At 44.0% G+C, this 26,047-nt stretch overlaps 1 protein-coding gene across 5 annotated transcripts in view; it reads right to left on the reverse strand.

Moving 5' to 3' along the window:
* Positions 1-26,047, reverse strand: part of COL14A1 (collagen type XIV alpha 1 chain) — a 145,475-nt gene that overhangs the window by 59,896 nt on the left and 59,532 nt on the right. For 3 of the 5 annotated variants that reach the window (XM_083450334.1, XM_083450332.1, XM_083450336.1), the window contains 18 exons: positions 23,660-23,789; positions 19,904-20,043; positions 18,634-18,760; positions 17,848-17,987; positions 16,232-16,364; positions 14,775-14,846; positions 13,974-14,125; positions 9,866-9,995; positions 9,617-9,739; positions 8,861-9,010; positions 8,439-8,555; positions 6,919-7,065; positions 5,528-5,602; positions 5,143-5,282; positions 3,814-3,937; positions 3,519-3,662; positions 2,188-2,352; positions 171-209 (listed from right to left, as the gene is read on the reverse strand). In XM_083450334.1, the coding sequence (XP_083306460.1) occupies positions 171-209; positions 2,188-2,352; positions 3,519-3,662; positions 3,814-3,937; positions 5,143-5,282; positions 5,528-5,602; positions 6,919-7,065; positions 8,439-8,555; positions 8,861-9,010; positions 9,617-9,739; positions 9,866-9,995; positions 13,974-14,125; positions 14,775-14,846; positions 16,232-16,364; positions 17,848-17,987; positions 18,634-18,760; positions 19,904-20,043; positions 23,660-23,789 (2,248 nt within the window). The remainder of the gene's footprint in view (positions 1-170; positions 210-2,187; positions 2,353-3,518; positions 3,663-3,813; positions 3,938-5,142; positions 5,283-5,527; positions 5,603-6,918; positions 7,066-8,438; positions 8,556-8,860; positions 9,011-9,616; positions 9,740-9,865; positions 9,996-13,973; positions 14,126-14,774; positions 14,847-16,231; positions 16,365-17,847; positions 17,988-18,633; positions 18,761-19,903; positions 20,044-23,659; positions 23,790-26,047) is intronic. The other 2 variants (XM_083450335.1, XM_083450333.1) reach the window with 1 other exon arrangement.

Consider the following 26,047-nt stretch of genomic DNA (forward strand, 5'->3'; position numbering starts at 1 on the left):
TTAGGCAAGCAGATACAGCAAGGTCTGCTCCAGTCAGTCTCTCCCCACTCCCAATTTCACGTGTTTAAATTTGTGCTTTAAACTTATAAGCCACCTTGGGTGCCTTGGCAGGAAGGCAATATAGAAATGTAAATGAAGGAAGGAAGAAGGAATATATGGAAATACTATACCTGCTAGGCTGTTGCCATCTTTATAAACTAATGGGCAAGCTGCAAAAAGGAAGAAGAGAATATCTTTAAGCCTTGAAAGAGAGAAAAAAATGGTTGGCTACACAACATATTTCTAAATCGAAACCAAAATCTGTGCTATGAGATCAATAGACACCAGGACCTTGATGTGTAGTTTGGCACTGTAAGAACACATGTGTGCGCACACAAAACAAAACCCCCGGTGAACATCTAACCTCCAGTAAACAATGATAGTTTTACACTGTTGGTTTTAACTTCAGTCTGCAATAGTATTGTTTTAATTTGGTTCTTAGCTAATTTTATTATTGTGATTCACTCTGGGCTCCCTTTGGCGAGGAAGGGTGGATTATACCTTTTAATTAAGAAGCAATAAAAAATAGTAAGTGCTATGGAGAACCTCTGTTTTCATTCTAGTCCCTGTTAACTGTGGAAAAACAGTGCCTCAGGAACATTCCAGGGCTTTAGTTGTCATGACTCCCTCGACGCCTTCAGGTTCAGATGAGGAGGCTGCTCCTTCCCCTTCTCTTGTGGCAGAGAGAGCACTGTTGGAGTCTGGGCATGACTCAAAGCCACTGCCTGTGGTGGCTGCACAGGGCTCAGTTGGAGAAGAGGGTCTGACACTCTCTCCCCAGACAAGGCAACACAGACAAGGCAGCAGTGTAGAAACAACTTTAATCTGAAATGTGACAGGATGCACATTCTGCTACATAGGTTTGATTGCAAAAGGATTGCAAAAAAGGTGAAGTACATACCGTATTTTTCGCCCCATAGGATGCACTTTTTCCCCTCCAAAAATGAAGGGGAAATGTGTGTGTGTCCTATGGGGCGAATGCAGGCTTTCACTGAAGCCTGGAGAGCGAGAGGGGTCGGTGCGCACCGACCCCTCTCGCTCTCCAGGCTTCGCGCAGATCTCCGCAAGGCGCTGGGCTCCCACGGCTTGCGGAGAGTTGCCTGTTCTGGGGGCTGGGGTCGGGGGAAGCTCGGGCTTCCCCCGCCCCAGCCCCATGCCTGGGGGAGAAAGAATAACCCCCCTTTATTTCCCCCCCAAAAAACTAGGTGCGCCTTATGGGACGGTGCGTCCTATAGGGTGAAAAATACGGTAATTGTTCAGCGGCTTTTCCTTCGAATGCACAGAGTTCAACTGTTACTATCATACTGCAGGGGTATCATACACTACCCCAGTTAGCAAAGCATCGTTTTTATATGCTGTTTGGGCAATAAACTTATTATTGAGGGGAAGTGCGTGGAACAGGTCTCGGTGTTTCAATTTCTGGGAATGGAGTTGAGAGACGACCTAACCTGGGGAGAAAACAGCAAAGACCTGATGAAGAAAGCACAGCAGAGGTTATATTTTCTGAGAATCCTCCGGAAAAACAATCTCTCAAAGGACCTGTTGATGGCATTTTACCATTGCACTGTGGAGAGCATATTAACTTATGGTCTGTGTATGTGGTTTGGGAGCTGCACGATCAGGGAAAAAACAATACTATCCAGGGTTGTAAAGACTGCAGAGAGAATAATTGAGTGCAATTCTTCCCACCTTAGATCAAATCTATGCTGCCAGGTGCCATAAGAAAGCGGCAGAGATAGTGCAGGATAGTACGCACCCTGGAAGTACGCACTTCTGCCTTCTGGAAGAAGGTATAGGGTTATAAAGGCCAGGACTAGCCTCCTGAGAAACAGTTTCTACACAAATGCAATTCTGGTTCTAAACACAGCATAAGGGGTCTCTATAGTATAGTGTATTTTATAGTATAGTATAGTATAGTATAGTATAGTATAGTATAGTATAGTATATTTTAAAATGGGGTTTCAGAGTTTTTAGGGGTTTTTATAGTATAGTATAATGTATTTTAAAATGGGGTTTCAGATTTTTTTAGGGGTTTTTGAATGTTTTATGTAGTTTTTCAATTTCATTGTTCTGTATGGGACAATGACAAAAAAGATATCATATATCGTATAAACAGAAGCAGATAAAAATGAAGTCTTAATCGCTAACTTGCTGATGCTGTCTCGCAGACAAAAGTGATCAGTTCGTCTTCAATCTTCTTAAAGGCATCAAAGTCGTCCACAAAGAAGACATGCCTGTCACTAGGCTTGCTGCCAATGTTAACCAGCTCTGAATAATCAGCATCTGCTACTCCAATGGCAAATATGCTGAACCCTAGGTTGGAGGGAGAAAAACACAAATAAAAAATTCTTCAGATGCAACAACCGTTCTTCCTCTTGCGAATCTTTTAACTAAACGCAGTACGGAAAAATAAAACCAGTTTTCTCCATCCCGCACCAGAAGGCACAAATTCACTTCTCCACCCCAATAAACATCACCAGATTACTCTTTCAGCACTTTCATAAAAGGACTCTCCCTTTAGCCAGCCAAGAAAAAGGAATTCTCTCCCTTCAACCAGCCAAGTTTATTTTAGGAACAGAAACTACGTAGTGTGTCCAACAGACAAAGAAGCACACAGATTAATTTCCCTTTTTTCTTTCAATAACGTATGACCTAATTCTAACACTTGCTTTGCCAACACACCAATCCTGCAAGTTACGGTGTCTTGACCATTGTGCCAACACAATGCAACAGACATGGGGCTTGAGCCGTTGGTGCACTGAACCCACAATTTTATTTTATTTTTGGATTGGTGGATGCTAGTTTAATAGCCCATGCCCCAGATACAGAAACTACTGCATCAGAGAAGAGAAAGAGACCCGAGACTCCAATAATTGCAGCATCTTCTGCATTTTATCCCACACTAGCAAAAATCACTGACACAAATACGTTGAGAAAGCTCATTTGACTCTCTCTGCCTGACTTTTATGAGAACACCTATAAAAGTGAAGGGTAGGTAGCCGTGTTGGTCTGCTGTAGTCGAAACAAAATAAAAAAAATTCCTTGCAGTAGCACCTTAGAGATCAACTAAGTTTGTCATTGGTATGAGCTTTCGTGTGCATGCACACTTCTTCAGATGCATGCACACCTATAAAAGTGGTTAATGGATGGCTGAAGAGTCTGCATATATCAGCAAAAGAGAAGCCCGAGAGAGAGAGAAGAAAGCAATTATATGCCTTGCAAATTGGAACAGGTAAGTTGGAACAGGTAATTCTTAAGAGAATGGCCATTTACCACCAATCATAGCTGTCAAAGTTTCCCTTTTTTAAAGGGAAATTCTCTTATTCCAAATAGGATTCCTCGCAAGAAAGGGGAAAAGTTGACAGCTATGCCACCAATATCAGAGGGAAGATGGGCAACAGAAGCCTATTGCATTCATGTCCTGCTTGGGGTGTTTGGCCCGATATAGGTGAGCTTTCCTTACGTCCCTATCTTCTTACCATCTAGCTGCATCTCTCTGGCGACTTTGTTCACATCATCCTGTGATCGCCCATCTGTGATCACTACCAAAACCTTTGGAATCCCCTTTCTGGTCCCTGAGTCAATAGTAAATAAGGCCTGTTGGGCATGTTTAATTGCCTTGCCTGTAAAGAAGAAGAAGAAAAAGGGAGTAACATAAAGAACGTGCAGAAGTGTATTTATTTAATTTCTATCTCTCTCCACAAAAAACATGGCCCCGATGACGCCCTTTGTTGAAATCAGCAATGACAAAACCTACCTGGCAATCTAGCTCACCTGTTTTGGTATTTCCTCCTTTGTATGCTATGTGCTGGATGGCCTCCAGAAGTGTTTCTTTCGTTCGGTAGGCATTCAGTTTAAATTCTGTCCTGGGATCATCACTGAACTGAGCAATGGCCACCTTCATAGAAAAGACATCTCACTCATTTATGGCAGACACAACAGGAGCAAGTGAGAGCTGGTTGGAATCCACACTCTCTCAGACACACTTACACACCTCAGGTAGCGGTAAATTTTGAAGTTTAGGAGCCTCATCATGAGAGCCACCACAGCGACACCTCCAAGGAGAGTCCCAAAATGAAGGCAGTTGTGTGGATCCATTATTACACAAACATCAAGGATCAGTAATATATAATACCATACATAGTTTCCTGTCAGTAAGCTCCACTTCCCTTAGTGGTGTTTACATCTGACTGCATAGGTTCAGCTTGTAGAACACACTGAGCTTTAATAAAAGATCTTCAGCTAGTTGAAATGCAACCTTTAGCTTTGAATTTGCAAAGAAGCATCACCCTTTCAACTGCTGGCATGAAGCAGGTAGCCCATCAATGAAAAAGAAAGAAGTAACCAGCCTCTGCTTGACTATTTCTCTTGTTCCTTCTGTGCTAATCCATCACAAACAAAATTGAAAGCCTCATTATCAGTGCCAAAGCAAGGAGGGCATATCAGTTACTCTGGTACTCTGGCAGATGACATAACCAATCTTGGACACCAGGCTCCATTTTTCTCATGTGTCCACCTTTCTAAAGACCACCATCTAGTCAAAGAAGAATGGATCCGTGGCAAGTGGGAGATAAATTGAATGGGCGTTTACACTGAACCCTCCTCCTTTGAACAGAGGTGGCCACTGTAGCTTACAGCTGCTCTCTATGATACTTTGCTCATCAACGCGTCTCACCGAATTCTGTGTAGAGAAAGACGCTTAGTCCTCGCAGTAGGAGCTATGTGAACACCTGCCATCTCCCAGTGGTGTTGAAGTCAGCTTGTGTGGCCCACTTTGAAGACCACAGCAAGCCTTCAAAATTCAGCAGCCTCGCTCGGAAGTGTGCTATGCAAAAAATAACCTACGTCATAAACTTACAGGTGGGTGTGTTTGGAACTGAGGTGTTAGGGGAATTTCAGGAACACAGTGAGTCTCTGTACAGGAATTAATGACACTCTGGAATATAAATATTTACAGATCTAAAGAAAGAGCCCACTGCATGCTTTTCAAAAGCGTTCGCCATAATATCGTATTTTCATTCATCCCATTCCAAACCTCCTTTAAATTAAATGTTTGCTCACGTTTTGAATCTTGTTAATTCTTTCTCACACTCACTCACTCACCTGAGTTCCGTCAGGGCCAATCTTATCAAGAGCTCCAACAGTGCTGTACAGGAAGCCAATGATTTTGTTGAAATTGTCATCTCCGATACTCCATGAGCCATCCACCAAAAAGACAAGGTCAGCCTTCGCAGCTTTGCAAACTAAAGACATACAAAGTACTTTGGAATCAAAAAAGATAGCAGGTTTTCCATTCTAAAGTGATGCCTCTCCTCCCTGACATGTGTAAACCTGCCTATGGAACCCAATAAATGTTAGGCTCTCACTGAGTAACCATGAGCTCTACCCTGGAGAATAATAATAAAAAAAACAGCTTTCAAAACAGAAGAATCCTTAAGATAATCATTGCATCATTCACACCTGTTACTCTACTACAGAAAGAGCTTACCTTCCTTTGCAGGAGGAATTGTAGGTTGTGGAGTAGTGGTTGAAGGAGTTGGTGGTGGTTGGGTTGGGAATGGCACTAGAAACAGAAAAAAAGAACAGTAAGATTCCTGCTTGACTGTGTAAGCAGGTCAATTGTGAAAGCATTATTCGGATATTGGGAGAATGCCGGAAATGTGAAAGTTTTGTTATATGCCCAGCTCATATTGTACTGAGCCCAGAATTTGGCTTGCTGAGAATCTCAGCTTTCCTCTGTTTCAAAAAGGAGTTGCTAGCCCTCATGATTGCAAAGATTTGCCTGAAATCTGGAAGGCCTCCCAGTCCATCTCCACTGGCAAAGTCTAAATGCATATAATTTCACTGATGAAAGAGAACTTGTGGTGCTCCTTCTGGTTCATCTTGCAGGGTTGGTGCAGTCTTTAGCACTTTTTAAGGTTATGACGTAAGGTGAGAGCAGTTTGATACCTACCCCCAACAATCAATACACATCCCTAAGGCAGAGGGTAGGAAATGGGAGTTTGGAGGGGGGATTTAATCAATATTAGATATGCATAATATTCGGCCCAAACACACATCAGTATTCTTTGTGTCAAAGCCAGGCTAGGGCTGTACTGAAGCATTCCCCCCCCCCCCCAGTCCATAATCCCTGTGTTCTGGAATCCCCCTGACATGTTGAAATACCATAGCTCAATATAGTACAGCAGACTTTCTCAACCTTGGGTCTCCAGATGTGGGTGGACTACAACCCCCATCACCCATAGCTTGCAGGACCCGTGGTCAAGGGTGATGGGAGTTGTAGTCCAACAACACATATGGACCCAAGGTTGAGAAAGGCTGTAGTAAAGCATCTGCTTTGCATGTGCAGTGGCCCAAAATTCAGTCCTTAGGTAGAAAAACCATGTCCCCCATCTGAAACCATGGATGGCTTCTGCCAGTCACTGTAGACAACACTCAGCCAGATGGATGGATGAATGGACAGTCCTGGTAAAAGGCAGTTTCTGATGTCCGGTATTGGAACTGAAGGCTTGGGGTGTAACAGGGAAAAGATCCTGCTATGCTAACTAGGCAAAAGTCAAAAAGCCAAGTTCCTAGTGCCTATACCAGGCCTAGCCAATCCAGAGGCTACATGTGGCCTACCAATCACAGAGGTCAGTGATGCATCCTGTGTCTGAAGAAGGCTCTGTCTTTGAGGCCTAGCCACGCAAATTCCCAGGTAGCCTCTTAAGCTAGACTCTATCCTCAGGTCCTCAGGTCCTTGCCTCCAGCCACGGAGTCCCTGATGCAATTGTATCAGATAATGGTGCCAAGTTTAGGAAATCAGATGTGAAGGAGGTCTTAGTACCAATGTCTGATGACAGCAAAATGAATCGAATTCCAATTGGTATGTATACTTACAAGTGGTCTCCATTATGCTAACAGCAGGCCCCTCTATTTCTTGAAGCTGCGTATGGATGCTGATTTTGTATTCTGTACCAGGAATGAGTTCAAAGAAGCAATGCCTCGGAGTTCCTCCACCAAGTAATGCTTCCTCTTGTGTCCCATCTGAAATTAGAAATGGAGCTGTTTAAAGATTAGGACTTTGGTCTAAAATAAAGGTAACACAATGAAGTGGAGCACAGAGGAGGAGAAGAAGAAGAAGAAGAAGAAGAAGAAGAAGAAGAAGAAGAAGAAGAAGAAGAAGACACTTTGAGCTGGATTCTATTAGCTAAACCAAACTATGACTTAGCAAGAATGTGCAAGCGCGTATGCTCCTGGAGAGAAAGCAAAGCATGTTCTCCTTCATGGAGAGCACATGTTGTGGTGGGGTCTTACAAGACATCCCACTGTTGCTGGGCGGGTAAAGGGAGTTGGCCACCATTGCAATTGGGCTCCTCTTGTTATTGGGGAGAAGTTGATGTTGCCATTTTGTGATTGACAGCCAAGAAGTTTTATATTCCCTGGGCGCAGTGTTGAGCTTCCTCTTTTTGCTGCGCGCATCGGATCACCCGCCCACCCTCCCTATATTTAGGGTTGTTCGCGTTGACCTTGCTATGTCTGTCATGGGGTTGTCTGCTTTTGGGGCAGGGGCCTGGTAGGAATTTTGTCCATTTGGCTGATGCCATTTGGTTTTTGCCTAATGTGTAGCAAATTGTCACAACTTGTAAGGTTGTGGTTAGGCATTGGTTTTATGAATTGGTTGCTGGAGGGGTATGGACTGGCTGTGGCTGCCCCTCCAATGCTGCTGCTGCAAGGGTATTTCGTTAAAGGAATCCAGGGGCTTGCCATGCTTTTGTCCGAACCCCTGTCAAGGGGCTAGGGCCACACAAGAGCCCCTGGGAGCATTTGGGGAGAGGTGAGGGCATGGTTCCCAGCTCCATCTTTCTCCCCAAAATGTTTTCCCTTTCTGACTTTCATGGGCGTGAGGATGTCAGTCTGTCCCCGGGCGGGTACAGATAGTCTCAACCAATGCCTAAGCAACCAATCACATTTTCTGTATTTTAATAAAGTTGTGGCCAAAATTATGCCAAAAACCTTAAACAAAAATTCTGTGTGAATTGTGTTTTATTGGTGTGGCTTGGGGACCTCGACACGCAACTGCTTTTCTCGTTCTCCAGTCCTGCTGCTGCTGCACTGCTGTGAGCCAAGCCATGGTTTGACTTAACATTTTATCTGAACCTGGGACTATGGTTTGCTTCATTCCAGACAAACCAAAAGCCATAACCAAGAAGGACTGGGGAAGGAGTACATTCTTCATGATCTTTTCTCCGGGAATCCTCACGTTCCGTGCAAGGTGGGTCACTTTCATGAGAGTTAATCTTTGTTTAAGTTTCACTATAATATAGTAAGCAGATATCAATCATGAATCAAGCAACATAGTATCTTAGTTGTTGACAGATGTTCTGGCATCACACTGATGCTATGCCGTTATGACTTACCAAGAGCTGATTCGATCACAACCCTGTATGCTGTTGCATGTCTTTGAAGTTGCCACTGAGCACAGATACTTGTCATGCGGACTTGATAAGCACTCGGATTGGTCACTCCCAAGTACACTGAAATGGAGTACAGGGATAAAAAACATTCGTCATTTCTTTAGATGCAGAACCTACTTGTCATTGATTTAAAATTTGGGTTTTCTCAGCACTTGTCTGCCTTGTTTGTTCTGTGCCTTTTACTTTTTATGTACCTTAAACTTGAAGTAAGAACTTCATGCAGAAGAGCAAGCAAAAACATTTCCTTTAGGAACAGCGCAAAAGAAAAGTGGTTGAGTTCGATACTCTGTTCAAGGCTAAGGTTACCAATGAAATATGGTCCATGGAGATTAGAAATTGGATAACAAGAAGTTGAGGTCTCTTACATGTTTTGGCTATGCCAGCTAAAGCATCGCTGAATCCCGTTGAGTAGGAAGCAAATACTTTAACGCTGTATTCGGTTCCACTGAGCAAATTCAAAATAAGGATGGTGCTGATATCATCTCCCACAAACGTCTCCAGGGCTGGTCCAGGGACTGCAAGAAGCAAGAGGAATATAAATGACTTAGGCAGGGAAACACAGCTTGAAGACCCTGTGAAATTTCATTACTAGCTTCTGATCACATAAAACCATGCTCATTCTTAAAATGAAATCTTTTTCTAACCCACTTTATTCCAGTTTACAACACACACACACACACACACACACACACACACCCTGCTAGTTTCTTAAAGGCAATTCTCATTTGTCATGAGTGACTTGAGCATAAATAACCTTGGTCTCATTGACAGTAGGTAAGATGGCATACCTCTGTCTGGACTGCGGTTGGGAATTTGCATGACTGAATGCTCCCCCGTTATAAAAAATAAAAATCCCTGCATGCAGAAAGCTAGCATGTTAGGAAGAAGCGCTCTAGCCCAACATCTTCCTGAAATACTAATTTTCTATGGCCAGGAATTCTTTTCCATGAACAGTCAGACTGAAAGTGGGATCTTCTCAGGTTGAAATTATTGTAACACAGGTTTCCCACCTTATCTTGTGAGAACTATACCTAGGCGAGTTGTATTCACACACCTGATTTAACGTATTTATTTACCCCACATTGAAATAAACTACATAAGCAACCATTTTAGACACTCACTGTTCACAGGTTTATATACAATCCTGTATCCCATTGTGGGAGATGGCGGGGCATCCCAGCTAATCCGCAATCGGTTGTACCATTCGTCAGAGACCCTTAGATTTTGAGGAGCAAACAGGGGCACTGCAAAATGAAAACGTATTACAAATGAAATGGTTCTCGGTACATCCTGGAGAAACAGCGCTTGCTTAAAAAAGGGACAGTTGCTTATATTACAACTTTTGCAGGAAGAGAAACCTCTGTACTCACATGTTTTCCCTGGAGCTGACAGACTGACACCTTCCCCGTCAGAATAGATGGGGGTAACCATAACTTTATATTCAGTGTCTGAGAGCAAAGGCTGAAGAAGCAAACTGTTTTGCCTTGCAGGGACCATTACCTGGTCAGGGGAAACAAAACAAAAAAGATCTATGATTAACCTCTGTGTCTTGCATCTGTTTCAGAGCTTCTTGAGCCACAGGACCACTTTAGGTGATTAAACCTCCTCAGCACCGGTGGACTAGGTTCTAGAAAAAGAAAAGCCACGTACATCCATATATACTCTCCAACGTGAAAATGCCGATACTGTGTGGGTTTGTCATACGTCCACCTCTTAGAAACAGATGCAGGCCATGACTTCTGAGTTTAACTGCGACACATGCAAGATTATTATGCACGAAGGCATGCACGATGTAGATAGTAACATTCAGTGGTGCCCTGGGAAGGCTCCCCAGGTTCTGAGCTTTCATTAAAAAAAAATATTAAGTCGAGACTAGGCTGGATAGCTCAGTTGGTTAGAGCGTGCTCCTGATAATGCCAAGGTTGCAGGTTTGATATCTGTATGGGATAGCTGCACATTCCTGCATGATGACTAGATGATCCTGTGGGTTGTGTTATTACTAGAGCAGTCAAGTACAACATTTTCCTGTTGCCTAGAATGGACACCCAGGGGAACGTGGCTCCAGACAGGAAGGACTTCCTGCCATACCTGCTTTGGAGCTTCCTCCCTCTGTAGGTGACCAGGTAGATGGGCATGACCCTAGCTGACAGAGCTGGCCAAGCAACCATCTCTCTCTTGGCCTCTTGGCTTCTTGGACTCTTGTTCTCCTGGCTCTTAGCCAGCACATGGCTCAACCTTCACATAGGATGGAGCCCACAAGCAGAAAGTCTGAGATATAAGCTCAGACTTCTTTTCACTGTCACCACAAGATAAAGCCTGCCTTCAGATTACTGCTGCATACCGAATGCGAGTAAAACTTTATGTGTTGTGTTATTATTATTTTAAGAGGGAAATAAAAGGGGGAAACTTGCCAGGAACAATCCAGACTGGACAAGCCAGATTGGATTTCTCAATTAAAGGATTCTAACAAATCATCAAACTTGCTTCCAAATAAGTTGCAAAGGGAATGTGCTCTGCTGTTTATTTATTATATTTATTTACTTAACTTCTATGCCGCCCTATACCTGAAGGTCTCAGGGCAGTTCACATAAAGTATCAAATACATAAAATCAAGACGATATGGAATTGTTTGCTGAAGGTAGGACTCAGGGAGTTAAGAAAACCAACCGGCTGCTTTAAAAAGTTGCAAGAGCGCTAAGCGATCTCATGTGCGACAGTCAAAGGGAAGAAAACAAAGCTCCAGCCTTCGTGACTTTTATGGAACTGATTTTCGGTTCACGTCGTTCATGAAAAGGCTTGGCAATGTGCAGTGTAACCACAGCAAAAGCCACAGAGGTTTGGCACAACTGGCCACATCGCACATCTGGAGAGCAGCAGCAGCACACTCTAGAACCAAACGCATTGGTCTGAAGCCACACGTGACAGGAGCAAATAGAAATTTCAGCTTTACAAAAATGGCAAGTGTTGTCATCCGTGAACAAAGCATTTCTACTGTTTAAAAAAGCTGGACAGAAGAGTCTCTGCTGCAGGTGGGGCAACCTTTGGACCTCCAGATCTTGTTGAACTCTGATCTCCTATCAGCCCATCAAGAACAGCTAATGGTCAGGCATGGTGGGAATTGTAACCCAACAACAACTGGCAGGCTACCGGTTCCTCAACCCCACTCCACAGCCAGATCACAGAGATGCTAAATCAAGTCCAGGACTGTACCACTTCAGACTGCAGCTGGGGTCTCACATGATTAAAGGCTGGTAATTATACAATACCATTGTTTACACGCTTCTCAAATAATTTTTTTGGAAGTTTGCACACTTTTTTACAGCCTGGGGAGAAGCACACATTGCTTTGACAGACTGCTTTTTATTATTATTGTTAAAAAAAAACACTTTCTACCAAAGCCTCATAAAACCCAGAAGAAACTGAAACAAAAAGGGAGAGATCGTCAATTAACACCCCTTGCCATTTGACGTTTTTATTAACAAGAGCTTCCTACAAAATAGAGATCTGATTAAGACAGCAGACTGCAAGAAGAAACATGAAGCACTATTACATGCAGCGAATAATCCTTTACAGTGGTACCTCAGGTTAAGTACTTAATTCGTTCCGGAGGTTCGTTCTTAAACTAAAACTGTTCTTAACCTGAAGCACCACTTTAGCTAATGGGGCCTCCCACTGCCGCTGTGCTGCCAAAGCACGATTTCTCTTCTCATCCTGAAGCAAAGTTCTTAACCCGAGGTACTATTTCTGGGTTAGCGGAGTCTGTAACCTGAAGCGTCTGTAACCTGAAGCGTCTGTAACCCAAGGTACCAGTATATATCTGCAAATGTCTGACAAGAACCTCATCAGAGCACAACAGGCTAGCAAACAAAGCAGAGAGATCAAATTGCATGGTGGGTCAAGGTGGGAGAGGAAAAACTCACATTTCACGGTTGGAATTGTGGAATTGTAGAGTTGGAATGGACCATGAAGGTCATTTAGTCCAACCCCCTGCAATATAGGAATCTTTTGCCCGACGTGGGGCTCCAACCAATGACCCTGAGATTAAGAATCTAATACTCTACCAACTGAGCTGTACTCACACGACAGAATAAACCATTCGCTCTGTTTTAACAAAAGGAGAAGCATTTTTAGTTGTTCGGGGGGGGGGGGGATAAAATGATGTCATCAGCCTTACAGGTAGGTAATGTAAGAAATTGCAGAGATCTCTGTTGCAATCCTCTAGGCCTAGAACTCACTCCCTGATATTGTACTTGTTCTCTTCACTCAAATCCCTTCTTAAAAACCCACCTTTCCATGAGAACTTTGGCTTCACCCATTAATCAATATCCCAAATGCAACAGAGACCCCCTTCTGCATTTCTGCATTTAAAGCAGAATCATACCACTTGGAACAGCCATGGCAACCTCCGAAAGAATACTGGGAACTGGAATTTCTTAAGAGTGGTGAGAGTTGTTAGGACACCCTGGAGTTCCCTGGGAAGAGGGATCTGTTGCTAAACCACTCTGAGAACTGTAGGTCTGTGGAGGGGAGTAGAGAGTAGCTCTCAGCACCTTTAAAAAACTACAGTTCCCAAATTTCTTTGGGGGAAGCCATGACCATTTAAAGTGGCATTTGAGGAGGGATGTGGGTGGTGCTGTGATCTAACCCACTGAGCCTAGGGCTTGCTGATTGGAAGGTCGGCAGTTCGAATCCCCACAACGGGGTGAGCTCCCTTCGCTCGGTCCCAGCTCCTGCCAACCTAGCAGTTCGAAAGCATGTCAAAGCGGGAAGGTAAACGGAATTCCATGCACTGCTCTGGTTTCGCCAGAAGTGGCTTAATCATGCTGGCCACATGGCCCAGAATAACTGTCTGCGGACAAACGTCGGCTCTCTCGGCCAGAAAAGCGAGATGAGCACCGCAACCCCAGAGTCATTCGCAACTGAACTTAACTGTCAGGGATCCTTTACCTTTACCTTTTACACTGCTTTGAGTACATAGTGCATGCGAGGCCCAAATTTAACTGTACTTGCTCTCCTTCGTCCCTTGCTATCCTGCCAATTTTTCACTGTTGAAACTGCAAAATACTACATGCGCTGATAACATCGTAAGCATGCAAGTACAGTGGTACCTCGGGTTAAGTACTTAATTCGTTCTGGAGGTCCGTTCTTAACCAGAAACTGTTCTTAACCTGAAACACCACTTTAGCTAATGGGGCCTCCTGCTGCCGCTGCGCCGCCAGAGCACAATTTCTGTTCTTATCCTGAAGCAAAGTTCTTAACCTGAAGCACTATTTCTGGGTTAGCGGAGTCTGTAACCTGAAGCATATGTAACCCATGGTACCACTGTATCTATAAACTCACAAGCCACACAAGCATAATTATGTGTGAGGTATATCTCAGGGCATCTGCTAGCATTTAGCCATTGTAGGATAAGTCATTTGCCTCCTTGTTATGAAAACTAAGACTCCAAGCTGAGCCATACAGAAAAGTCATACCAACCGTTCTTACCGCTTCCTCACCCCGATCCCCATCAGCGGTGAGGTACGTCACCCTGAACTGACGAACATTGTAGTCCGAAATGTCCCATTTGACTCTCAAGCTTGAGGTAGTTTCGTCGTCTATGACAAGATTTCTTATTCCTGTTCGAAAGACTGAAATGATATCAAACATGCGTTTGTTTTCAAAATCCTTTTAAAAAGCAGTTTAAAAAACAGTTTAAAAAACTGAATTTTATTAATATCACAGAGAGTTTGGGAGCCACACAATACCACAGTTGTCTAGCCCACGGAGATATAACAGTAAAATGCAATAATTAAGAAACATTATAAAATCATTGCAGTGCAAACATTTCCATATAACCGGTAGGGTACAGATTCAGGTTTTAAGATCACAGGTTCTAAAAATCTAAGTGAATTATGAGGTAACCCCTGGGACCAAAAAAATCCATAAAGAATGGACCAGGTGAGCCTCTCTGAGGAGACTTTTCCCTAACTGGGGTGCCACCACCAATAAGACTTTTTCCTTAAGAGCCATCGGCCACACTTCACTTGCAGAGAATTTTCACTGTGAAGAGAATTTTAAGTTAGAGGCGGGGATGTGTGAGGAAAATTCACATTCTGAAAATCTGTTTGAGACATATTGGCATGCTTTCCTTTCCTTTTCATTTCTTTCTTTTTTACTTTTGCCAAAAAAAAAAAACAACAGCAAAAAAACCCAGGCCCAATCAAATTGAGGACTAAAATTGGCTGAACAAATATTTACGATATTTTTCATCTTCTAAATAATAAAAGTAATTTGTACCTGCTGTTGTAGGCCGGAAAGTTGTGGTACTAGTCGTGGTTATGGTGGTCATTTCAGTAGTTGTTACTTCAACTGGAAAAACAACAACACAATATGGAACCTTTCATGCGAAACATCATTTTAGCAATTGCATCTTCAAGCCAGTCACATACATTTATCTACTGGCTGTGGAAATATAGGAACATTTTAGTGAATTCAACAGTCTCACAGGCACTTATACATTAATACTGCACTTTTAAACGTGTACACCCTTTTTCTTTTCTTTTCTTTAAGAAAAGCAGCGTGAGGAGAGGGAAATTTGAAAAAGAGAAGCACTGAGGAGGAGAAGGAGTGTTTAACCTTTGCCCTGTCTGCGGTTTCTCTATTCCAAATTCTACCACCCACAACACTTTTTCTCCTGTAGCAAATACACATTATTAATCCAGCAGAAGTGGGGTAGATTCAGACTGGAAGCTGCAGACTGGAAGAAATTAAGCAACACACACAACCACAGCTTCTCCACTTCAAACTTCCCGCTTCTTAAACCTGTGACAGGGCTTACTTCCACACATCCCAGATATTTTGGAAGAGAGGATGGGTGAAATTATTAATACAGTGGTGCCCCGCAAGACGAATGCCTCGCAAGACGGAAAACCCGCTAGACGAAAGGGTTTTCCGTTTTGGAGGTGCTTCGCAGGACGAAATTGCTATGGGCTTGCTTCGCAAGACGAACATGTCTTGCAATTCCTGGGGGGTTTTTCCCGCTCCCCACCCCCTTTTTCTAAGGCACTAAGCTGCTAATAGCCTTTTAGCAGCTAATCCGCTAATCCCTTAAGCATTTAATAGCCGCTAATAGCGCTAATCCGCTAATCCGCTAATGGGCTTGCTTCGCAAGACGAAAAAACCACTAGACGAAGAGACTCACGGAACGGATTCTTTTCGTCTTGCGAGGCACCACTGTAGATTGATAATGCCGTTATTTAACACGAGACAATGCTTGATACATATCCTGGCATACCAGAGGTCAATTTTGAATGCCCAAACTTATCTTGGAATGCATAGGAACATAGGAAGCTGCCTTTATACTGAGTCAGACCATTGATCCCTATTGCTCAGTACTGTCTAAACTGACTGGCAGCCCCTCTCCACGTTTTCAGGCAGAAGCCCCTCCCAACCTTGCCTGGAGATGCTAGGGATTGAACCCAGGACCTTCTGAGTGTAAATCAGATGCTCTACCACTGAGCTATGGAAGTTCCCTAAGTGGAGAAAGAGGGAATTGCCCTTGAGAAGGCGCCAAGTGACTGCAAAGAATCATCCCCACCACCCCGTGCATCAGGAAATTGTGGAATTGTGTTTTTGCAGCTCACAGGGCAGCTTTCCCTGACAGACATCTCCCTTTCTAGAATTTCAGCCCCTGGGGAGTGAGTGGGAGAGGAGGGGAAGAGAAGAGAAGGTTGCAATGTTTTTTCCTGCCGTACGTGTGGTCCCAAGGACAGCAATGACGTCGCTTTCGCTTTCGTCGTCAAAGATGGCCACCAAGGACACCTCATACTCTGTACTTGGCAGTAGGCCTTCGATCTCGTACGTGTCCACCTCTCCGCTGAGGACAATCTGAAGGAGACAGAACAGCAGATAGAAAGACATACAATGGAATCTCGGGTTAAGAACTTAATTCGTTCTGGAGGTCCGTACTTAAGCTGAAACTGTTCTTAACCTGAGGTACCACTTTAGCTAATGGGGCCTCCCACTGCCGCCATGCAATTTCTGTTCTCATCCTGAAGTAAAATTCTTAACCAGAGGTACTATTTCTGGGTTAGCAGAGTCTGTAACCTAAAGTGTCTGTAACCTGAAGCGTCTGTAACCCGAGTTACTACTGTATCATCCGTCTCGGCTACTCAGTTGGATTTGTTACTCATACATACAACTCTGGGACCTGCAATAACATGTTGCGGTGTGAATTGCTCATTTGTCATGCCCATTTCCAGAATACTCCGTTCCATTTCATCTCCTTGACCCTCCTCCAGTTTTCCACCCACTCCTAAAAAAGTCTGAATTCCATGGCCACTGAATATGCTCAGTCTTCACCAAGCTCTTTTTGGGTTTCCCCCCTCCTTAGAGTTGTCCCCCCCCCAATCATTGGCTCCCAGGACGTTTCCGAGCACAATTCAAAGTGCTGGTGTTGATTTTTAAAGCCCTAAATGGCCTCAACCCTGTATACATGAAGGAGCATCTCCACCCCCATCATTCAGTCTGGACACTGAGGTCCAGCTCTGAGGACTTTCTGGCAGTTCCCTCACTGCGAGAAGTAGTGAGGTTACAAGGAACCAGGCAGAGGGCCTTCTCGGTAGTGGCACCTGCCCTGTGGAACGCCCTCCCATCAGATGTCAAGGTAATAAACAACTATCCGACTTTTAGAAGACATCTGAAGGCAGCCCTGTTTAGGGAAGTTTTGAATGTTTGAAGTTTTATTCTGTTTTTAATGTTCTGTGGAAACCCGCCCAGAGTGGCTGGGGAAACCCAGTCAGATGGGCGGGGTAGAAAATATAAATTAACATTAAATATTAATATTCAAGGTTGTTGTTTTTTTGGTACTTCTGCAAATCCTGAGTTTCCCCCGAGCCTGCTCATAGTTCTATCTTGTGCATGGATGTTGTTGTTTTGGCCAAAAGAGAAAGGACCAGTACAGTCGTACCTTGGAAGTAAAACAGAATCTGTTCTGGAAGTCTGTTCGACTTCCAGAACATTCAAAAACCAAAACACGGCTTCCGATTGGCTGCAGGAAGCTCCTGCAGCCAATCGGAAGCCGCAGAAGCCACGTCGGACGTCCGGTTTCCAAAACATTCGAAAACCAAAGCACAGCTTCAGATTGGCTGCAGGAAGGTCCTGCAGCCAATCAGAAGCCACAGAAGCCCCACCAGACATTTAGCTTCCAAAAGAACGTTCAAAAACCAGAACAGTCACTTCCAGGTTTCAATTGTCCGGGAGCCAAAACATTCGACAACTAGGGTGTTCGGAAACCAAGGTATGACTGTACTTGGAGCATGAGCTTGAGGTTAATAATACAGGATACCATATGAGAGGTAAGAACAGTCACCTCTTCAGCTTCTTCCCCACCCAGTGGAATCCATGCCAGTCGAAGAAGGGCGACGTCTGAAGATGGCAGCTTCCAGCTGACTGTAAAGCTATCTGTGGATACTTCGTTTATTTCCAGATACTGGGGAGATGGAACTTTTTCTGCAAGATAGTATCGCATCGGAAAGAAAACCTGTTATAAGGATCACTGAGATGATTGAAGAGAAGCACTATGAAAGCTCTCTATGCCACCCTATAAACATGGTAGAATTAATTGGGCTGTATTTGTTCCATTTCCAAAAACTAGAGCAACCAAGGAGAGGAGGACAGAATCCCATGGAGTGATTTTCAGTTCAGTTCTTTGGCCCAGGGGATTGCTTAGCCTGAAGAGGTTCAAATTTGACTGAATTGTGTGTGTTTTTCGCGGTTGAGAACACCCCAATGCAACTGAAATGCTGGAAAGAAACTTTTCTTAAAGGAATTCTGAGGGGTTTACTTCATCTACATAATTTATTCAGCAAACTGGCAAAACCCAACTTGCCTCCAGCTATCCAATATTTAAATGCCCCTCTTTCTTTCTGTAGCCACCATTAGAAGATATCGGACAAAAATGCCTATTTGCATTTCTTTTAATTTCAAGTTTCTAAACTGTCGAGTGAATGAAAAGTCGAGGGGTTATTACCGTCCCTTTTCCTTAAAAAAAAATAAAATCGCAGTGCGAGACTGTTGCAATTACTTTTCTTTCCGGAAAAGCAAAGGAATATTACGGTTGTGCTTGGATAGCTTTCAGAAATGCAGCCAAACTTACTGGTGGTGAAGCTGCCAGTGAGTGCCTCAGACTGCCCTTCGTCATAGAGGGAGAAAATAGCAACAGTATATTCAGTGAGGGATGTCAGGCTCTGCAGAGTGTGTGTTGAAACACGGCCAACCTCTTCCTGCAAAATAAAAGGAGTGCCGTCAATCAGAAACCATGTGGAGAGTCTCAAGGCAAGACTCAGCTGGCTTGCACCGTCTACATCAGGATGCAAAAGGCAGGCTTGTATTGAGCTGTGTGAGTTTCCTAACAGCTGAAGAAAGCCTCCTGGACGCCAGAATGTACCCTTCAGTGGTTTGGCAAAAGCCTTACAGCAAGAAACGGATTGCTTCCTCTCCCCTCCTTCAGCTACAGGGGAGAGACGAGGGAGAAAAAGGGGGTGCTATACCCCTCTCCTGTTTAACTGTCATAAAATACAAGATCCTGCTGCTGAAATGGACCACCAGGGCTTGGAAGGACGGGAGAGCACCTGTGCGACATGTGTTTTCAAAAGAAACAAACCGCAAAATGGCGCTTCTGTTTCAAGAGCCGTGCAGTTGCTCCTTGACTGCCTTTGGAAAGGTTCATCCTACCTTCCACTCACAGGGCTGGTAGCGAAAATCTGGCATCAACGCTAACAGAAAATAAAGATGGACTCAGGGAGCAAGGGCGGAATCCAGGTTATGCACGTTTTTCAAAGCCTTGAAACACATTTTTCAAAGAAATTGCAGGTGTCTCCCCACTTAAGCAGGGGTTATGTTTCTGGGCACCATGCACAAACATAAAATCACATATTGGGGGGAACCTTCTAAAAAGCTTGTAAACACCATCCAACTGGTCCCTCCAAACCTCCTTTCTCAAACTCTAACTCTCCAAAGTCCTCAAAGTTCAGTGCAATGGATTGTGGGATTGCAGTTAAAAATACTCCTGAGATTGTTAGCCGTTTTACTGATCTTTCCAAGTCATTTTTGCAGTTTTTTCCTCTCTTTTCGAGTCAGTTTTGACCCTTCTGCGGCTTTTTGCTGTTTAAATCGATTTATTTAAATATTTCATGGTGTCTTCTGAGTTTCTAGAAGGTTATCTTGTGAGTGACATTCCTTGGCATCTCTCTAGGCATGGAGCTTTCTGTAGGTCTTTCTGTAGGTCTGTGGTTCTTTACCCAAAGAGAAGTACTAAATCTAATTATGATATCAGTAACTGGTAGATTGCAAACAGGATACAGGTATTTCATAATACATTTGCTCCTTAAAAAAACCACAAAACCTGTTTCTAAAAATCTGCTTACCTCATTGGTTTCTGTTCCATCCGTTTTGACATACATAATCCGATAGCCTTTCACCTTTTTAGAAGCAGGATCCCATGTTACCTTTGCTGAATTGTGCCCCACATTTGAAAACATCAAGTTCTGCGGTGGGCTTAAAGGTACTGCAAAAGGTGGAGGGAAGTTCAAATGACAATCTTTTTTAAAAAATAAATAAATCTATATCTCTTAAACATGTAGAAAGAAAAAACACATTGAAAAGAAAACATGAACTCCATATGCTTCAATTCAAGCTGAATTAGTCCCAATGACTTCAATGGAAGTCAGCAATCATTCCAACAGCTGGTATGTAATCAGCCCCTGGGAATGTTTCCTGACTGTCAAAATGTGCAAGTTGCATACATTTTTCTTCCCGTGTAACAAAGTGCATACATGCCATATACCGCATTTTCCCATGTATGAGCCTACATTTTTTCTTTTAAAAATATGTTTAAAATTGGGGGACATCTTATAATAATAATAATTTATTTTTTATACCCTGCCCATCTGGCTGGTTTTCCCCAGGCACTCTGGGCGGCTTCCGACAAAACACTAAAATACAATAACCTATTAAACATTAAAAGCTTCCCTAAACAGGGCTGCCTTCAGATGTCTTCTAAAAGTTTGGTAGTTATTTTTCTCTTTGACATCTGCTGGGAGGGTGTTCCACAGAGTGGGTGCCACTACCGAGAAGGCCCTCTGCCTGGTTCCCTGTAATTTGGCTTCTTGCACCGAGGGAACCACCAGAAGGCCCTCGGTGGTGAACCTCAATGTCCGGGCAGAACGATGGAGGTGGATATGCTCCTTCAGATATACTGGACCGAAGCCGTTTAGGGCTTTAAAGGTCAGCACCAACACTGAATTGTGCTCGGAAACGTACTGAGAGCCTGTGTAGGTCTTTCAAGACCGATGTTATATGGTCTCGGTGGCCGCTCCCAGTCACCAGTCTAGCTGCCACATTTTGGATTAGTTGTAGTTTCTAGATCACCTTCAAAGGTAGCCCCACATAGAGTGCATTGCAGTAGTCCAAGTGGGAGATAACTAGAGCATGCACCACTCTGTCAAGACAGTCTGCGGGCAGGTAGGGTCTCAGCCTGCGTACCAGATGGAGCTGATAAACAGCTGCCCTGGACACAGAATTGACCTGCGCCTCCATGGACAGCTGTGAGTCCAGAATGACTCCCAGGCTGCGCACCTGGTCCTTCAGGGGCACAGTTACTCCATTCAGGACCAGGGAGTCCCCCACACCTTCCCGCCCCCTGTCCCCCAAAAACAGTACTACTGTCTTGTCAGGATTCAACCTCAATCTTATACACGGATACAATCTCCTCCCATTTTCTTAATTTGGAAACCCCCAAAACAGGGGGCATATTATACACAGGGGCGTGTTATACACGGAAAAATATGGTATGCTATTTTTTTTCCTGCGTGGAGGGTTATTTATTTGTTTTCATCAGAGGGAATCCAAACATACAAATCCCTCTTTCCCTGGCAGTCTAAAGCAGAACTGTCGAGGTAGAGTTTTTAGTGTGGTTTATGTACACCAACACTTACTCAGTGGCCCTCTCGACCAAAATTATGGCTCTGTGTCTGCCACATCCCTCTTCTCATGGAGAAAAATGCATCTAGAATTCAATAGAGGAGAGGAAACCAGAAACTCTCCAAACTGTTTGGACTACAGCCCCCATCATCTCTGGCTGCAAACAGCATACATGTTCCACAGGGCGGGTGCCACTACCGAGAAGGCCCTCTGCCTGGTTCCCTGTAACTTGGCTTTTCGCCAGCATACATGACTCCCCCCAAAGAATCCTGGGAACTGTAGTTGGTCCAAGGTACTGGAAGCTGCAATTCTGTAAGCACTAAACCACAGTTCTCAAGATTATTTTGGAGACGTCGTGTGCTTTAAATGGTACGACGTGTAGGTACCCTTAGACCTCTGCATGAGAGCTGGAGTCCAGCAATATCTTGAGGACCACAGTTTCTCCCATCCTTGTTATAGTGAAGAAAGCAGTTGCAAGTAATTATGAGCAAAAACAACAACAACCCAGTCAGCTGGGAAAGGATGAAGCACTGTATTACCCCCTCGAAAAGAAACCACAGTCTCACAAGGCTGTATTATTTACATTTTCAAACTTCTTGCACACATTTGTAACGTTGCATGCAACTCGTTCTCTGATTTCATGACTACATGTTTACCAGCGTAAGCTGTTTTGAATGAAAAAGTCTGGATCCTTTCATAACACAACAGAAAAACGTGCCAGCTGAGAAACTTCTGGCTTTAGACACAATTTTCTAGGAAAATGTTCAGCGCAAGCCACGCGAAAATGAAAACACTGGTTTGGCATGAAATCAAAGAGACGGCACAGAAGATATTTCCGCTGGAACTGTGCCTTACATGTAACACACATGTAATGACAAGGTTAAACCACAGAGCCTAGGACTTGCCGATCAGAAGGTCAGCGGTTCAAATCCCCATGACGGGGTGAGCTCCCGTTGCTCGGTCCCTGCTCTTGCCCACCTAGCAGTTCGAAAGCACGTGAAAGTGCAAGTAGATAAATAGGTACCACTCTGGCGCTGCTCTGGTTCACCAGAAGCAGCTTAGTCATGCTGGCCACATGACCCGGATCGGGGGCCTGAGTGGTCTAGCCAGGACTAACCCTACCATTAGGCAAATTGAAACAACTGCCTCAGGCAGCGGATGCTGAGAGGAAGAAGCAATCACTTTAAAGGCCCCTGACCATTCCTTTGTGATGGAAGACAGAGAAATGTATGGTACCCAGCTTGCCTAGCCACTCCAGACTGTCATGTTTGTTTCAGGTGCAGTGATGTAAGAAGAACTACTAGTCCAATTGGCTTCTTTATATGGAATGGGGAGGGGAGAACGGCTGCCAATCAGTCCAGAGAATACTGAGTTAGATGGACCAATGATGTGACTCAGCATAAGGCAGGTCTCTGTGTTCCAGCACAGGGGGGCAAAGAAAATATTTTCATGGAGGGTAAAATTAATATAATAGTAATAATATTTTATTTATTTATACCCTGCCCTTCCCCGTTCAGGAAACCGGGCTCAGGGCGGCTAACAACAAATTTAAAATTGATGCAACAAAAAACAGCATAAAATACAGTATAAAACGTGAATAACAATAAATTCAGAATTCAAAAATCAATTTAGGGGGGAAATCCATCCAATAAACATTAGATGATCACCAGGACTAGCTGGCTAAATTAATCCCATTTGGGCCAGCGAGGAGACCAGGGGAGAATTGGCTGTGGGATCCCAGAGCGGGTAATCTTCATAAAAAGGGGAGGGGGAGGGAAGGAAGGGGAATAAAAGATCAGGCTAAGTTCAAATTGAAAGCCAGGTGGAATAGCTCTGTCTTACAGGCCCTGCGGAAGGAGCTTAAATCCTGCAGGGCCCTGGTCTCATGGGACAGAGCATTCCACCAGGTCGGAGCCATCACTGAGAAGGCCCTGGCCCTGGTGGAGGATAAATTAGCAGAACAATGCTCTTCAATATCCTAAAACCAAATACAAACAAAAGGAAGAAGCAATGCATTGCGGTTACTTTGTTCTACTTCATCATAACCAGATATTTTGGTGGTTCTGGGGGATATTCATAAATGGTGCCCACCTGCCTTCCCTAAACGATGGCTGTGGGAACGAATACTCTATGCCAGAAATTCATTTTCAAACACGCAAACCTCTCCTAGAGTTTTGCTCCTGGAGCATTGAATCACCTACATGTTGTTTCTTGGCCTGTAAGCGGGTCACTGGCTTCCTCTCCAAACATGGCGTAAACTGTGACAGTGTATTCAGTGTTGGGCAGAAGACCCTCCAGTTCGATGTCTGTTGAGCTTTCTCCAATTTTCATCTGTGGATGAAACAAAGGGACGGTTCATCATATATAAACCAAGGAAGCAGCATAAAAAGGGGAGAGGGAAGGCCTTATTTATTTAGTCAATTCCGGGTGCTTGAAAGTCTCCTCTGCCAAGCCTAGTTAGGAGGCCATGGAATCACAGATCCAGAACTCTTGGGAGACAAATGGCAACTGGGCGGAGGTGTGTTATGGGGAAAATGTTAAACACCCCTTTGTCTGCCACTTCCCCTCATAAATCATTGCCTCTTGATACAGTTTTGCAGAGGAGAAGCAGCAACTGAGGTTTGAATATATGAAATTGAGGAAGAACATGCAAGGCCAGCCTTGCGATGCATGAGAGTGAAGAAATCTGCCTCAGGGAGCAGTACCAAGATGGAGAAAGAGACAGGGGAAGGTGGGAACCGGTGTCTTGATGGTACAACAAGACATTTGAAAGTGTTGGCTTTATCCAGAGGTGGGAGTACCATTTGGGATCTGGTCTTGAGTCAGAACCAGGTACATGTTGTATAGCCCATAGAGACACAGTACAATGGTTCGTTTTAAGGACTAGAAATAACCACCCAGTATACAGGGGACGCGGGTGGCGCTGTGGGTTAAACCACAGAGCCTAGGACTTGCCAATCAGAAGGTCAGCAGTTTGAATCCCCGTGACGGGGTGAGCTCCCGTTGCTCGGTCCCTGCTCCTGCCCACCTAGCAGTTCGAAAGCACGTCAAAGTACAAGTAGATAAATAGGTACCGCTCCGGTGGGAAGGTAAATGGTGTTTCCATGCGCTGCTCTGGTTTGCCAGAAGCAGCTCAGTCATGCTGGCCACAGCTGTACGCCAGCTCCCTCAGCCAATAAAGCGAGATGAGCGCCGCAACGCCAGAGTCGGTCACGACTAGACCAAATGGTCAGGGGTCCCTTTACCTTTACCTTTATACAGGTGAGAGGAGGAGGAGGAGGAGACCTCTGCACAAAAGGCCTCAAGGTTCCTCTTGTGAGATTGCGGTTGCTGTTGCAACAATAAAAGAAAACACACCTCAAAATGGCAGCTGGAACCAGATGGTTGTGGAGATGGCAGCTATGATTAGTGTATTTAAGAATTATTTCCATAGGGTGAGGTTTAGTTATCGCTAATGCAGTTTGCAATTTGAAGTGAATCTTTCTGTCCCCTTGAGCTTCTTCACTGGGTGTAGTAATAATAATAACAATAAAGACTGACTTATTTGTTGAAAATCTGTCTATAGGGTGAGGTTCTCGAGCTTGCTGATTTCAGCAAGTTTTCATTGAAGGGGGTACATGCCCATAGCTACAGATCATGCAAAGAACAAAGCACAAGTCTATGCGAGCTCTCTACACCCTTACCAGAGCCTTGCATGCCTTTGCATGTTGTTAAGTCTCCTTCTCTGAATGGGAATAAATGCAATTTCAAACACACAAACTGAGCAATGGGGCAGAGAGGGTGCCCCTTCGCACTGTCTAAAGGGGCAGGTTTTGTTCACCAAGTCAAGAAAATGTATACTGGTTCTGACAATGGGGGGAAGGATCTGTAGAGTTCAGTTCTCGCAGTTTCTCATTCTGCTGATCTTAAAGTCAACTCTTTACATTTTGCAGCTATTTGTGATTTTCTCACCCTTTAAAAAAGTCCTAATGAAAATTCATCAGCATTTCGATGATGTTTTATCCTAATAAATACATTTTATATGTCATCTTAGCTAATGTGAAACATTTCTGCAAATAAATTCCCCTAATTTAATGCATTTCGGTATGCTGTTCTCAATAAATTCTTTATTTTTATGTACACTTTCCACTAATATATTGTTATTGTTGTTTAGTCATTTAGTCGTGTCCGACTCTTTGTGACCCCATGGACTAGAGAATGCCAGGCACTCCTGGCTAATATATACATACGCCACTAATATATACATTATTTTAAAATGCTTTGTTCAGTTGGAAAACTGCATCGCAAAATTCAGATGTGTGGAAATTTCAAGGGATAGCTGTGCTTCGATTTACATGTAGTTTCAGAAAGTGCAGTTTTTTGGGGGGGGTAGCTTTAAATGTGTACTGAATCAATACTCTCCTCTGTCTCTAATTCTGACTAAATCTTAGAAATTACCAAGGGCCAAACAACATGCTTCATGCGTAGAATGCAGCTACATCGTTGGTTTTTCTTTAATTGATTAATTACAGTTATGGGGGGGGGGTCTCAGTGCTAATTGTGAGCACAGCAAGAGGAGTTTTACCTCTCTCCTCTGCAGCCACAATCCA

The sequence above is a fragment of the Podarcis tiliguerta genome (assembly GCF_965153285.1).
Source record: "Podarcis tiliguerta genome assembly, chromosome: 7".
In the NCBI taxonomy this organism is placed as follows: domain Eukaryota; kingdom Metazoa; phylum Chordata; class Lepidosauria; order Squamata; family Lacertidae; genus Podarcis; species Podarcis tiliguerta.